Here is a 15868-nt window from a genome sequence, read left to right on the forward strand (position 1 = left end):
CAGATGCAGTAAGATACCGCTCAGTAAATTGTCCCTGATCAAAGTTTGTGGTCTAACTTTTGGTAGGTTTGAATGTTCAACCGCAAACCGAACAGAGAGGTTTTCAGCCCATCCCTATCAAATTGGGTGTCCCTTTAGAAGGGTGGGTCCAGTGCTGGCGGGGCAACCTAACAGCTTTGAGCTCCAAGATGCTGATAGGAAGTTTTGCCTCCTCCTTTGACCATCTGCCATAAACTCTCAAGAAGTGGAAGACTCTTCCCCAGCATGACAGACTTGTGTCCTTGGTACCCCCCAGGTCACAAGAACCAGTGTCCACACTGGGAAATTTCCCCTCTATTACTGCTTTGGGGACAACCCGAAATTTGGGATTTTCTGTGTTATACTGGTAAACAGGACATATAGAGAGGGTCAATCTCCCTAAAGAGTGCACAGACAGCTATAAAAGCCTGACAGGTGTTCTAATACATCTCCACTCTATCCAACATTAAAAAAAGTTTTGCCTATAGTTCTACTTTAATGATGAACAAAGAAGATAAACAGACACTCTCATGAATGAGGGAACCAAAACGTGTGTAATGCAATCACAGGATAATCGCCGCCTTGTCTGGACTGGAAAGCCTCAAGATGCAGCACTGTCTGATGGCTAGATGCACAGCTGCTAGAGATGAACACTGCCAGTTACCCCAGAAAGCATATGATGGTCAATTACATTATGCTCTGTGGGAAGGCCAGTGGGTGTGGCAATGCATTTCAAAGCCTCCTGGCTCCTTTCTTAAGGTTGCCCTTACCTTGGAAAGCCTCTCCTAATAAGTGCTGTGCAGAGGGACTACAAGACTCTGCACGGAAGAATTTATTAGGAAATATATAGAAAAGAAAAAAAAAGTTGATGTGCAAACAATTTGCCTGAGTCCTGAATCTAACAGATAAAAAAAATTAATAATAAGCTATAATTAGGTGCTGTGATTGCTTTATTAACATTTTGGTTTCCTTATTCATGGGAGTGGCTATTTGTCTTCCTTGTTTATAATTTAACTCTTTCATACTATATTTACATTGCATCCTCTGTTTTGTTTAACTTTGTTGCCAGTTGGAGATTCCCCAAGATCTGGGAAGTGTGTGTGGAAGAGACCCTATTAACACAGTGTGTTCTGGAACATTTTTTACTAGAACAATTATGAACGTATTTGGACTTTTCTAGGTCTTTTACAAGTTTTATTTTTTAGAGTTGGTTTTAAATGTGATTCATACATCCTCCATTTGATTATAGGGCCACTGTTTGCGCCACTATTTATATGTTAATCAGGTTTCCATACTGATAGAATGTTTAGCAAATTCTTGAAAGGAATTGGAGGATGGGTACTGCCTCAAAAGAGGCAACCATTAGACCCAGAATTCTCATGACGAATCTCACTGTGGGATTTCATTTGGATCTCAGTTGTTGAGCTTAAGCTCTTAGAGAAGAAGCTTTCTGCTCTGGAAGAAATACCTTTGCCTGAGATGTATCTAGGATGAGGCCCAGATACTCTAGATACATGAAAGGCTTGAGAACAATATTTTTAAGTTGATCACCTAGCCAAAGACCTGAAGCAGTTGAATTGTCTGTTGGACATTCCCTGAGAGCTGCAAGGAGGCTGCATCCTTCAGGTGAATGTTGTCTTGATAGCCTGTCACCTGGATGCCCTGAGTTCTGAGAAGGGCAAGCAAAGGTGCTAAGATCTTTGTGAACACCCTGGGAACAAAGGACAGGCCAAATGACAAACTGAAGCTGGTCATCTGCCACAGCAAAGCATATAAATCATTGATGTGGAAAGAAAAAGGGAAAATGTAGGTAGACATCTTGAATGTCCATGGATGCCATGTTTCCCTCTTGTCTCAGAGAGGTGATTACTGACCTTGCTGATTTCATACAAAGAATTGGAATCCAAAGGAATATGTTGAGGGATTGTAAGTCCAAAATAAGACAGACACCTCTGCTTGGATTTGGTGACATGAACAGGTTTGAGTAGAGTGTCTTGAACCTGTCTTATGGCGGTACTGATACGACTCCCTGGGATAAGAGGTGGTTTGTGACCCAGAAAGTTGCAACAGATGCCCTCTCCACTCTTAGGAGTAAAGGTGAATTGTGAAGAGAGCTTCAGAGAGGGTTTAGTGATATTTACATGCCAAGCCTTGAACCAAAAGGAAGGGTTGAAGTTAGTATAAACAATTAAAGCCTGGGGACAGCATGAAGGTGCTCTGCATTTAGAGCAATTAGGAGCTCTTGAAAAGGGTGGTTTTATGACCTTTCTTTGAAGAAGCAAAATGTTTCCGTCCATGACCTCCTTAATGAATTGGTCAAGCTCCTCACCAAATATTCTAGATATTTGTCCCATGACATGAACAAGAGTATCTACACAGAAAAAAAGAGCAGGAGGAACTTATTGTAATTGCTCTGCAAATGCATGATCCTGAAAGACAGGTTCATATTGTTTGTTCATTGTTCTGGACCAGTTAGCTGCATTTTGACATACAGAAATAGGAAGAGCGGGCTGAAGGGCTGGGTCTGCTAAGTTCAAGAGAGCTGTTAAAAGCACCTCAAATTTTCTGTCAGCAGGATCGCTGCGCGCGATAGGAGATCCCTTCGAGGCCAACTGCCTTCGAAACATGTTCTGAAGAAATCTGCGTCCTTCCGTCAGTGGACCAGGGGACATAGGCTGTTTGATATCTGGAGAATACAAAATCTGAATGCTAGACAGTTTTCGTTCTTTTATTTGGTACATCCTGTTTACACCAGATTAGATTACTTTCTACTCTCATCTCTCCTACTTAAACAGGGGATCAGTTCTGATATTGTTCCCAGCACCTGGTCGGATCACTCTTTTTTGGCTTTAGATCTGTTTCTTGATCTACCATACTCTCGCCCTTGCCATTGGCGTTAAACGACACATTTTTACAGAATACAGAGGTCAGTGCATCTATTTCAAAAGCCTTGCGGGAATTTTTTTAACTTAATACCAGATCTGTGACAGCCTCCTCAACATTGTGGGAAGCTCATAAAGCATTTATTAGGGGTCAGTTTATAATGGGAAGCTCACGTCTTAAGAAATCTAGACTAAATCAAAAGACTGAACTTATGGTCCAACTGGCCCATGCGGAAAAAGAACTTACACCGTGTTCCAAATTATTATGCAAATGATATATTTCTCATTTACCTAAATAATTTATGTAAACAACAGTCAGCATAATTCTCATGTTCTCAACTATTAACACTTTATAGGTTGTAAAGAACTGAAAATTGTCATTTGTTGTGTTTGCAGCATATATACTGAAATCAAAAGCTATTTCAATCAAACTTTTAACAACATTTTAACTTTTTAAACATTTTAACAGGTCACATTACATTTTAACATAGGACCCCTTATTTAATAGCAGCTTCACAAGTCTTGCATCCATTGAACTTGTAAGTTTTTGGACAGTTTCTGCTTGAATTTGTTTGCAAGATGTCAGAATAGCCTCCCAGAGCTGCTGTTTGGATGTAAACTGCCTCCCACCCTCATAGATCTTTTGCTTGAGGATGCTCCAAAGGTTCTCAATAGGATTGAGGTCAGGGGAGGATGGAGGCCACACCATGACTTTCTCTCCTTCTATCCCCATAACAGCCATTGATGCAGAGGTATTATTTGCAGCATGAGATGGTGCATTGTCATGCATGAAGATGATTTTATTACAGAAAGCATAGTTCTTCCTTCTGTACCAGGGAAGAAAGTGGTCAGTCATAAACGCCACATACTTTGCAGAGGTCATCTTTACACCTTCGGGGCCCCTAAAGGGGCTGACCAGCTCTGTTCCCATGATTCCGGCCCAAAACATGACTCCACCACCGCCTTGCTGACGTCGCAGCCTTGTTGGAACAGGGTGGCCGTCCACCAACCATCCACTACTCTATCCATCTGGACCATCCAGGGTTGCACGGCACTCATCAGTGAACAGGACTGTTTGAAAATTAGTCTTCATGTATTTTTCTGCCCAATGCAGCCGTTTCTGCTTGTGAACATTGGTTATTGGCGGCCGAATAGAAGGTTTATGCACAGTTGCAAGACTCTGGAGAATTCTACACCTTGATGTCCATGGGACTTCAGAGGCACCAGCAGCTTCAAATATCTGTTTGCTGCTATATAATGGTATTTTAGCAGCTGCTCTCTTGATCCGATGCATGGATCTGGCAGAAATCTTCCTCAATGTGCCTTTATCTGCACGAACCCGTCTGTGCTCTGAATCAGCCACAAATCTCTTAAAAGTGCGATGATCACGCTTAAGTTTTCGTGAAATATCTAATGTTTTTATACCTCGTCCAAGGCATTGAACTATTTCACTCTTTTCAGCAGCAGAGAAATCCTTTTTCTTCCCCATATTGCTTGAAAATGGTGCTCTGCTTAATAATGTGGAACACCGTCCTTTGATAGTTTTTCCTTAAATTGGGCTCACTGGCCAATCTAATTATCACAGGTGTCCGAGATTGTTTTCAGTGATCAAAAGAGCCCTGACACACAATGCCATCCATGAGTTACACTGAAAAACAAAATATTTCATCTTTGTGACACTTAAATAGAATTTGCATAATAATTTGGAACATGGTGTATAGACACGCCCTCTATTTCTAGACTTCGATTGGTGACACAACTTAAAGATCAACTTAAGACACTAGAGGCTAGCTCATTCGAACAGCAATTGCTTTGAATTAAACAGAAGTTTTATCATTACGCAAATAAACCTCATAGGATGTTAGTTAACAAACTGAAAGCCCACTTGACCTCTCCCGCTCCTGAATTTCTATTTACAGCAGATGGGACCCCTACCTTTTGCCCACAACAAATAGCTCAAGAGTTTGGAGAGTTTTATCGTAAACTCTACAACTGTTTAGTGCCGGACGTACACCCCCCTTTTTATAAAGATACCTTTGATGCCTTCTTTTCAACTTTCCAGCTCCCTAAATTGAAAAGGCAAGATAGACTAGTTCTAAACGCGCCCATCACTATGGAGGAACTAAGTGCAACTGTTAAGGAGCTACCGACACATAAAGCACCAAGACCAGACGGATTCTCGTACACATATTATAAACAATTTATAGCTGATGTTGGTCCTGCCTTATTGGAATTTTACTCTTCTCTGTTGAGAGGTGAGGTTCCCCATTCACAATTTCAACACTCACATATTACAGTCATTCCCAAACCAGGCCAGAATTTAACGACCCCAGCTAATTACAGACCCATAGCATTGCTGAATACAGATTATAACATTTTTACAAAACTATTAGCAAATCGTCTAGCCTCTTTACTTTCTAAAATCATTCATAATGACCAAGTGGGGTTTGTTCTGCCGAGACAGGCAGGAGATAATACTAGACGTACAATTAATTTAGTAGATGTCCACAAACGCCGGCACTATTAATAAGCTTAGATTCTCAGAAGGCTTTTGATCGGTTTGGTTGGCCTTACATGTTTGAAATGTTACGATATGTAGGAATACAGGGGCCTTTTTTTTAATGCTATTAAGACGTTGTATTCACAACCCACTGCTCAGGTTAAACTTCCCTTCGCTACGTCTGATACTTTTCCTATGCTATACGGAGCTAGGCAGGGTTGCCCTCTGTCCCCACTCCTATTTGTGCTATGTCTTGAACCATTAGCAGCGGCAATTACAGCACACCCTGATATAGCAGGAGTGACTGTGAAGGGGAAGGGATATAAACTCTCTCTCTTTGCATATGACGTTCTCTTGACTATAACTAAGCCTCACTTATCATTACCTACTTTGTATTAACTTTTACAAATATTCAGTGAGCTTTCTGGTTATAAAATAAACACCTCAGAGATGGAAGCAATGCCCTGAATATCCCCTCCCAAGATTTCTTGCTGCTTCTATGCCCAATTATTTGAAGCTAACTATCCCCCATTATTCCGGGAAATCTATACCCTTCTTAATCAATGGGACTCTCTTGGGATATCTTTCTTGGGTAAGGTTAATGTCTTAAAGATGTCAATTTTACCAAAACTACTTTACCTTTTGGAGACTTTGCCAATCGCAATCCCCTGGGCCCAACTCCACACTTTACAGCAAACTTTCCTTAGATTTATCTGGCATGCTAGAAAATCCAGGATAACATGGTCAGTCCTTCTGGCACCCAGAACTAATGAGGGTATTGGGGTACCAGATATTATTAAATATTATTTAGCGACCCATCTGAGACAAATGCTACCATGGTTCACCCAGGAACCTCAAAATAAATGGGCGGAGATCGAATTAAGTTATATTTACCCAATTCACCTGTGTTCATTATTACGTCTCCTTCATTACATGCCACTATTCTCACCCTTTCCTAAATTGCTTGAACCCATGAAATTCACTACTAAGATTTGGTCAACCTGTGTGAAACCAACTTCTGGCACCTGTGAGCAGGTATTCCAGCCCAGGATGATTGGACTACATTCCACAGTTCTTCTCTATTTATTGGTTTTGCCTCAGAAACTGCATTTTTGATGTCACCCCACAAGTTTTCTATTGGATTAAGATCCCGGGATTGGGCTGGCCACTCCATACCGTCAATCTTGTTGGTCTGGAACCAAGATGTTGCACGTTTACTGGTGTGTTTGGGGTCGTTGTCTTGTTGGAACACCCATTTCGAGGGCATTTCCTCTTCAGCATAAGGCAGCATGACCTCTTCAAGTATTCTGATGTATTCAAACTGATCCATGATCCCTGGTATGTGATAAATAGGCCCAACACCGTAGTATGAGAAACATTGCCATATCATGATGCTTGCGCAACCATGCTTCACTGTCTTCACAGTGTACTGTTGCTTGAATTCAGTGTTTGGGGGTCACCTGACAAACTGTCTCCAGCCACTAGACCCAAAAAGAACAATCTTACTTTCATCAGTCCACAAAATGTTGCGCCATTTCTCTTTAGGCCAGTCAATGTGCTCTTTGGCAAATTGTAACCTCTTCAGCACATGTCTTTTCTTCCAACAGTGGGACTTTGCGGGGGCTTCTTGCAGATAGCTTGGCTTCACATAGGCGTCTTCTAATTGTAACAGTACTCCCAGGTAACTTTAGACTTTCTTTAATCTTCCTGGAGCTGATTGTTGGCTGAGTTCTTGCCATTTTGGCTATTCTTCTATCCATTCGAATGGTAGTTTTTCCCTTTCTTCCACGTCTTTCAGGTTTTGGTTGCCATTTTAAAGCATTTGCGATCATTTTAGCTGAGCAGCCTATCATTTTCTGCACTGCTTTATATGTTTTCCCCTCTCCAATCAACTTTTTAATCAAAGTACGCTGTTCTTCTGAATTTCAGAGAGAAATGCACTGTAATCAGCATGTACAACATTTGCTGCCTTCCTTCCTTAAATAAAGGCACTAATTGCCACCTGTTTTTCAAAGAATGAATGACCTCACTAATAGAACTCCACACTGCTATTATTTTGAACATGCCCCTTTCAATTAGTGATTCAATTACACAGAATCAGCAGCATGTTGGGTCTGTTGGATTGCTATTAATCTACTACACCTGCTAGTAAATTATTTGCCATGTAGAAATATCATTTCTACCTAAAACAGTGATTGATCAGGTTAGTGATGTCTGACTGCTATTATTTTGAACACAACTGTATGTATCTCAGATAGTCCAGATTTTTCCCTAAGCAATATACTTTTGACAAATAATGTAATCTAATGATGTGCAGGTTTATGTAGATGTATGCTTTCAAACTGTGCAGATTGACATGCTGTTCACTTATGTTCATGATTTTCCTGCTTCTGTTTCTCTTTTGCCTATGATAGATTTCTTTCAAGGCAATGTTTAAATGTTACTTGTTGTAACTATGTTGTGTTTCTTATTAAAAAACACAATTTTTTTTAGGTACAGTGAAATGTTTGTTTAGGATGGAGACAGCAGGATTAACCATAGGAATAGCCCAGGTTTCGTAACCCCTTCCAGCCCTTTAACCCTTTCACTGCCTGTGCCTTTTTTTGTGCATATGTTTAAAAAATCATTTTAGGTATGAAGATCACACAAACCCCCCAAACATTATATATTTTCTAAAAGTAGACACACTAGAGAATAAAATAGTGGTAGTTCCAAATTTGTATGTCACATGATATCACAGCAAAGGTCTAGGAAATGCAACATTTCAGTAAAAAACACACTAAAGTGAATTTTAGGTCATTGAAACACAATAAATTACCCATATGTTTACAAAATATAAAAGACGAGGTTGCACTGAGATACCCAACTTGTCAAACCTTAAATCTGTGTGCGCCCATGAAATGCAACAAACTTCAGTACCCTATATTTTCTGAAGGGGAAACCTTAAAAAGCCCCCTATAGGTCATCAGTTTAGTGCTATGTAGGAGGTCTGGTGCTAGAATTATTGCTCTCACTCCGGTGTGCATGGCAATATGTAACATGTGTATAGCAATTTACTTTTTCACACGTTGGCACCTCTGGCGTATATGTTTACGTTCGTATGTGCATATATGTGGGGCTTGGGGGCCTGAAAAATTATGGGGGGGGGGGATTTAATGTGCTTGTGTTTAACTTTATATATTTGCAAAAAAAAATTTTTTCTTTGCTTAAAGTGGAGTTCCACTCACTCTAAAAAAATTAAATCAGCAGCTACAAAAACTGTAGCTGCTGACTTTTAAAAAAACAGCCACTCACCTGTCCCATGATCCCGTGTTGCCCCCGCAGCAGCCCGTCTCACCGGCCATCCTGTATTCCAGGCACTGGCATCTTCAATGTGGGCTCCCGGCTGTGACAGCTTGTGGCTTCACAGCCAGGTGCCCACTGCACATGCGGTAGTATCACTGCGCTTCCTGAATGGCCCTGTTGTCTTCTGGGACCTGTCACATGTCCCACAAGACTTTGGGGAGGGGGTTGACAGGGGTGACCTGGATGTGATGTCCGGGTCAAAGAAAGAAGGGGAGGAGAGAGGAAATGAGTCTGATCTTCTCTCTCCCCTCTACCCACCAGTACCCATTATGTTGGCCCAGGGCCCGCAGATGGGCAAGCGAAGCCCGGATTACATGGAGGGGGGGCACCAGTACCGGGGGTGTGTGGAAGCAATCGGGCGGTAGCGCAGCCGCCCAACTGCTTCTACTTGACAGGCAGGAGTCTGCTTCTCAGTTCTAGACACAATCCCAGTGGCTGCAGCCACTGGACCGGATTGTGTATAAAATCTCTCACTGTCAGATTCATATGTCCTAGGGATCTGGCAGCAAAAGAGTAAAGCAGATCTAAATGCTGGAAGGCAAAGGAAAGCACGTCGATCATGTGACCGCTGTGATTGGAAGTCACAGCGGTCATATGATCTGAAAGCTCCTGATCGCAAGTGTACACCAGGAGCTTTCCAGTACCTGTTCGTTACTATGCTGGGAGCACACTCTCAGCACAGTAAAGTTTTACCTATGGCCGCATATATGCTGCCATGCGTTGTTAAACCTACCTGACAAGAGATTACATATATATATATATACACACTATAAAGTGGTATGAATGCCTCGGTTAACGTAATTTTTGGTTATCGAATGAAAATTCATTGAAAATAATGCCTCGGTTTACACATTTTTTACTAATTTTTTTGCAATACGAAGTGTATGTTGGTGCTGATTTTTAAATGCAATTGCCGGCTTTTTTTTTTTCTTCACTATAGGTCACAAGATTATCTGTAATTTTCCCTGGAGTTACAGGAAACGTTGTTTCTTTTAAGAAACTAAAAGGAGACATTGTTTCTTTTAACTTGGGGAAATAAACTGAAAGAAAATTTTCTCTCTTCTAGCTGGGGGGAAAGTGACAGTTGAATTTCTGAGCTATAGTGAAGAAAAAAAAAAATCGGTAATTACATTTAAAAACCAGCACCAGAATAAAAAAAAGCCCTTTGGGTCTGGTATGGATTTTGAAGGGAACTCCCACGACAAAATAAAAAAAAAATGAACGAGTGAGCGCCCCCCCCTCCTGAACCATATCAGGTCACATGCCCTCAACACTGGGGGGTGCTTTGGGGCAGGGGGGCTCCCCCCAAAGTACCTTGTCCCCATGTTGATGGGGACAAGGGCCTTTTCCCCACAACAAGTGTAGTGTGAAAAAAGACAGGACATGGTCTTTGCAAGTCCTTTATTAAAAGAAAAAAACTAAAACAATGTCCCCTGCAGTAGATCCAACGTCAATCATGATGCCCGCCGCCGACCTAAGAAAAAAAAAAAACAGGTTCCGTTCCCGGCGATGGCTGCCAATCTGCCTCTGCCAATCTGCCATTTCATTGCTTATTGTCTGAGAGAATTGCACCCATATAATACATTTTAGTGCAGTGTTGGCAGTGTAACTGAACTGTAAAAGTTACAGTTTAAGCTCATTTTGTTTGAAGGATGTGATAAAGATCATGAAAGACTTACCTAACAGATAATATACTTCTGTGGTATTTTATGTGCTTGACAAAAGACATTCTTGGTGCTTTAGAATTGTATATTTCAAATCTAAAAGAACTAAGGGGTTTATTTACTAAAGCTGAAGAGTGCAAAATCAGGTGTACTTCTCCATAAAAACCAATCAGCTTCCAGGTTTTTTTTCCAAAGCTTAATTGGACAAGCTGAGGTTAGAAGCTGATTGGCTACCATTAATATTGCTAGGTAAGTTTTTTTTTCCCTTTAAGAAATATCACTACAATTTTTAAATTCTTATGGAATCCTCAGGTGACCCATTGCACTTTGGCTCGTTCTAAGCTGTGGTCGCATGTTGTGTTAAAAGGGGATCTTCTTCTATGTTTCTGTTTGTTGGCTCTAGCTCCACCCCAGACAGAAGTACAATTTATTGACATTTTATGGAAGCGCTACAGCACTGCACTTTAACCATCTCCTCCTATTTTTGTGACGTGAGTGATGCTGTTTTGACTAAATCTGCTCTTATTTATGCTGGATGTTGTCTGTCTGTAGGAGACTGGACACCAGGCAGGTGGTGAAGGCATATTACAGACACAGGGCTGATTCTCTGCCTAGTACTCCATATTTAAAAGATCAATCATTGCCCCACTTACACTGAGTGGAGAGTCAGTACCATCTGGGCAATAACTGATATTATACATTCATTCTGTTGCTGAAAATGATGAGCATTGCGATGTACAACACAAGCCGCTTGCCATTGCCCTGACTGGTAAAGATCAATTATCGCTCCACCGGCACTAAGTGGGGAGTCAACAGAAGCAGCCCATGGCTGTGCCCACTGTTTCTGCACTGAGCCCTATAGAAAAAAACAGGTGTCCTAACTTCCAGGTATCTGAACTCTTAACAGTCAGTCAGCAACCTTCACCTTTAAAGTGATTGTAAAGGTAAATTAAAAAATAGATAAATAAAAAATAACAAACGTTATACTTTTGCATAAAACCATCCCGATTCCTCTTCTCAGGTCCCCCACCAGCGCTCCTGGCTCTTTTTCCCTGGTGACTGCCTCCATAGCCTTCCCAGTGACACCATTGGTGGGACAAAGCCTTCCTCCCACTAACACCAACAAAGGGACAGTGTTCCTACTACAAACTGCTGAGGCCAAAACATTTTTCCTCCATATGACCACAACCACTGACAATTTTCCTTTCCATTGACCACCAAAGCTGATGATTTTTCCTCCTACTGACTACTGAAGATAACTGCCAATACTGATTATATATCATTCCACTAATCACCAATGCTGACTACTTTTATGCCAGTTGACCAGTTGTGTTGATATTTTTTAATCAATTCATGTAATAGCATCTTTCCTCCCATTGACCACCGATATTTCTTCCTTCTTCCTTCTGTGTGCAGAAAATTATGTAATGAAGAAAAATGTATATAAAGAATATCCTTTGTCTTGTTATTTGAATGATAAGATTACATTTATGGATAAAGAATAAATGCACATATTTTTGCAGGAAATCGGGGGTGCATAGTCAGACTCCTGAAGACTCTTTCTACAGCTCTGTGCCCATACCTCTGTTGGTTTAAGAGCTGTAGGAAGTGTCAATTGACTATGAACACTTCAACATTTTCACAGTCCATTAAAACTACAAGTCATGCTCTGGTGGCAGATAAGACTTGTTTATTCATTCACAGATCCCTGTGAGTGAATGATGTGGCTGTGTGGCAAAGCCAATTTAAGGTGTTATAGCAGCCGCAGGCGGTAGAGGAACCCCTACCCTCTGTCACAGGAAAGGGAGGCTAAGGGGGAGAAGGGGGTCTTCTCATTAAATACACTCATTAAAGCAAAGACTTTCAAATACACTCATTAAAGCAAAGACTTCAGTGGCAGAAGTTCAGAAAGTCATGCTCCAGTGTGTGGAAGACCCCAATTCAAACCCTGGGAAATTCAGCTCCAAACAGGCACTAATCAATAGAGGTGCTAAACCTTTAAAGGATAGGTTTAACTTTTGAACAAGTTATATGGTAGAACTGAATTTAGGATGTAACATGTTTATGTTACATCCTAAATTCAGTTCTACCATATAACTTGTTCAAAAGTTAAACCTATCCTTTAAAGGTTTAGCACCTCTATTGATTAGTGCCTGTTTGGAGCTGAATTTCCCAGGGTTTGAATTGGGGTCTTCCACACACTGGAGCATGACTTTCTGAACTTCTGCCACTGAAGTCTTTGCTTTAATGAGTGTATTTGTCCTAGTTTTGCATAACTGAATTGTATTTGCAAAGAGTCACCTAAATTTGATCATGTGGCCAATCAGGGAGATTATTTAAAGAATTTGGTTTAGTGACAACAATGCATATATTTGATTTATTTTCCTCTGAATTAATGTAAATAAAGTGAAATACAGTATAATGTAACAGAAAATGTGAAAAGATGTCTTATCATACACTAATTTTATAGGGTGAACTGGGATTACAAGGACCACAGGGCCCGCTCGGCGCTGATGGGAAACAAGGGTCACAGGGAATCCCAGGAAGTAGAGGGCCACCAGGACTGCCAGGTCCACCAGGGCCTCCAGGACCACCTGTACATGACTATAGGCTTGGATTCGAGGTGAGTTATTATTTCAAGTAATTACTCCTTGCAATATAGCAAAAGATACGAACAAAGTAGGTTCCTTGAATAGCTTCCTTAGTATGGCTGTTATTGTGTTCTAACAACAAAAGCATGAAGAATTTTGTAAAAAAAATGAATCCAAAGTCAAAGGCTTCTTTACAACAAAGGAGCTAAGGAGAAAGTTGTGAAAATTATCCTAAAATCCTCCTGCTGGAATAAAATGAGAATACTAAATGTTAATATAAAAACATTTAAGGAGTCGTAAACAATAATTAGGGTTTATTAGTGAAAACTGCAACAGTTGCTGTCATTCATACATGAATGAAAAAGTAGCATTGGACTGTCACAATGTCAACTCAGTCCTGCAGATTACACTTGAGAAAGCTGTACTCTTAACATAACTGGGAGAGCTACACTGGTAATATTACACTGCACACGCCTGTTCCAGGTCTGTGACTTTTAAGTATTTAAGTCAGAGAGCCAGTCAATTAGACTTTTCAGAAGGAAGCCAGTAAATGCAAACCCCATACTTCTTTAATGACAAAGAAACTTGAAAAAGTTACATGGTGCACTTAAAGCTCTTTTTGAAGCCATTAGGAATAGATAAGGGTAATTGTAGTTTGCACTTTCTTTGAGCATAAGTATGTCTACTACCAAGTAGCTACGAAATCAAAATCAGTCTAACCAAATTATCTATTTTGGTTAGAAATTTTTTTAAGCAGGTGTTCCTCTGATTTGTACTGATTTGTACAGATTTGTACCGATGTTAGCTCTCCAGGTTGTTTGCTTTTGTGACCAAGATAAAAAATATGAATTATCCCTGTCAGCTTATATTTATTTGCTTATGTATAGAAACTCAGCGAGCACTTGAAAATTGTGTAGCAGCAAAATGCACTATACAAGGAACCTGTAACCTTCAAGGTAGCATAAATAATATAGAAGTGCAGCGCTATATAATTATCAAATTATATACACAACTGATGAATGCATAAAGTGCCCAGTACATGTGAAATCCAAGGAATATAAAGTGAAATAAAAATTATATATGAAACGGACTGGTGTGTGATAAAAATCAATACACAATAAATAAATAGTAAATGAATGTCCCATAAAAGTGCAAATAGTCCTTAACCACTAAGGGACCGCCCGCAGTACATATACTGCTACAAAGCGGCCCCTGTTCACAGGATCTTATATATAAACGTGATCCTGCATTCCGGGGTAGGGGGGCATGCGCGAGGCGTGAGACCGCCCCACGTGAGGCATAGATCACGACCGCAGGTGTCAATCACCGGGTCCCGGCCGGTGATTACCCACCGGAGCCCGGTAATTGCCGGCAAACACAGACGGGGAGGAAGGTTGCATTGTTTTCAATGGAGCTTTCCTCCCTGTCAGCTTTCAGCGCACTGTTACGGGATTGCTGGACACAGCCTTCCGGAACAGTGTGTAACAGAGAGGTACACACCCCTGCCCCCTAGAAAAAAACTCCCCTCACACAGTTAACCCTTTGATTGTCTCCAAAAGTTAACCCCTTCCTCTCCAGTGCCATTATTACAGTGTCAGTGGTTTTTTTTGCACTGACCACTGTATTGGTGTCACTGGGGATGTCAGTGACCCCAAGTCACTCCCCCCCAGTGTCAGAATGTCCGCTGCAGTCCCTCAGTCCCGCCATAAGTCGCTGGATGCCGCCATAAGTCGCTGATCGCCGCTATTATTAGTACAAGAAAAATTAAAATCCAGTATCTATACTTCCGTTTGTTAACGCTATAACTTTCACATAAACCAATTAATTTAGACGTATTTGGTTTTTTTTTTTTTTTAAAAAAGAATACATTTTGGCCATAATTTATGACTAAATTTGATTTTTAAAGATTTTTTTACTGGACATATTTTATAGCAAAAAGTCCAAAATATTGTTTTTTTTCTCAAAATTGTCGGCCTTTTTTTTATAGCGCAAAAAATTAAAAACGCACAGGCGATCAAATACCACCAAAAGAAAGCTCAATTCATGGGGAAAAAAGGATGTAAATTTCATTTTGGTGCAGTGTTGCATGACCGCGCAATTGTCAGTTAAAGAAACGCAGCACCGTAACACTAACCACTTATGTAACCACGTCCTGACTGCCCTATAGCAGAAATACCGCTACAGGGAGGCACAGGTGCCTCTCCCAGATGGCGTCAGATTGCCCGTCAGTACACCAGTAATCACATTTAACCTCTTGATTGCCAGGAACACGCTCATGCACAATAAACCTCCATTGCTAGTATAGTCTCTGAACGGATCAATATATTTGAACATATCAACACTATACCAGCGTTCACATTAGTATAGTGTCCCTAAAAATGCAGCGTTAGCGGGATCAGCCCTGGCACCCACCAGTCCCTGCGTTTAGCCCCTACGCTTACCCCCCCCTTCTCCCCCAGCAAGTGCAGTGTCATTAGGTCACTGCTGTCACTTGATACATTGCACACAAAACTGCAGTGTTCACAGAATCAGGCCTGATCTCTGTTAGCACTTGCCAGTAAATTTTGATGACTCTCATATGCAGCAGAGTGCCAGTACTAGTGCCGCACTACCTTTTGGTGAACTGGCGAGAACCAGCAGTCTAGTACATCCTGGTATTTCACATACCTCCTAGATTGTAGGCTCCCAGGATCAGGGCCCTCCTAACCCTCTTGTATTGAACTGTATTGTTCTGTACCGTCTCCGTTATATTGTAAAGCACTGATCAAACTGTTGGCGCTATATAAATCTTGTATAATAATAATACCAGCACTGCAGTATGACTTGGTGATGTGGCGAGTCCCATAAGTGCAGTACAAGCTGGTGTGC

The 15868-nt window shown here is 41.0% G+C and overlaps 1 protein-coding gene across 3 annotated transcripts in view; it reads left to right on the forward strand.

The window, feature by feature from the left end:
* Nucleotides 1–15868, forward strand: part of COL15A1 (collagen type XV alpha 1 chain) — a 1471644-nt gene that overhangs the window by 755177 nt on the left and 700599 nt on the right. For all 3 annotated transcript variants that reach the window (XM_089690361.1, XM_089690362.1, XM_089690363.1), the window contains one exon: nt 12880–13032. In XM_089690361.1, the coding sequence (XP_089546487.1) occupies nt 12880–13032 (153 nt within the window). The remainder of the gene's footprint in view (nt 1–12879; nt 13033–15868) is intronic.

Source organism: Staurois parvus, unplaced genomic scaffold, assembly GCF_062004578.1.
Source record: "Staurois parvus isolate SC_StPar_1 unplaced genomic scaffold, SC_StPar_1.0 ptg000527l, whole genome shotgun sequence".
NCBI classification, from domain to species: Eukaryota; Metazoa; Chordata; class Amphibia; order Anura; family Ranidae; genus Staurois; species Staurois parvus.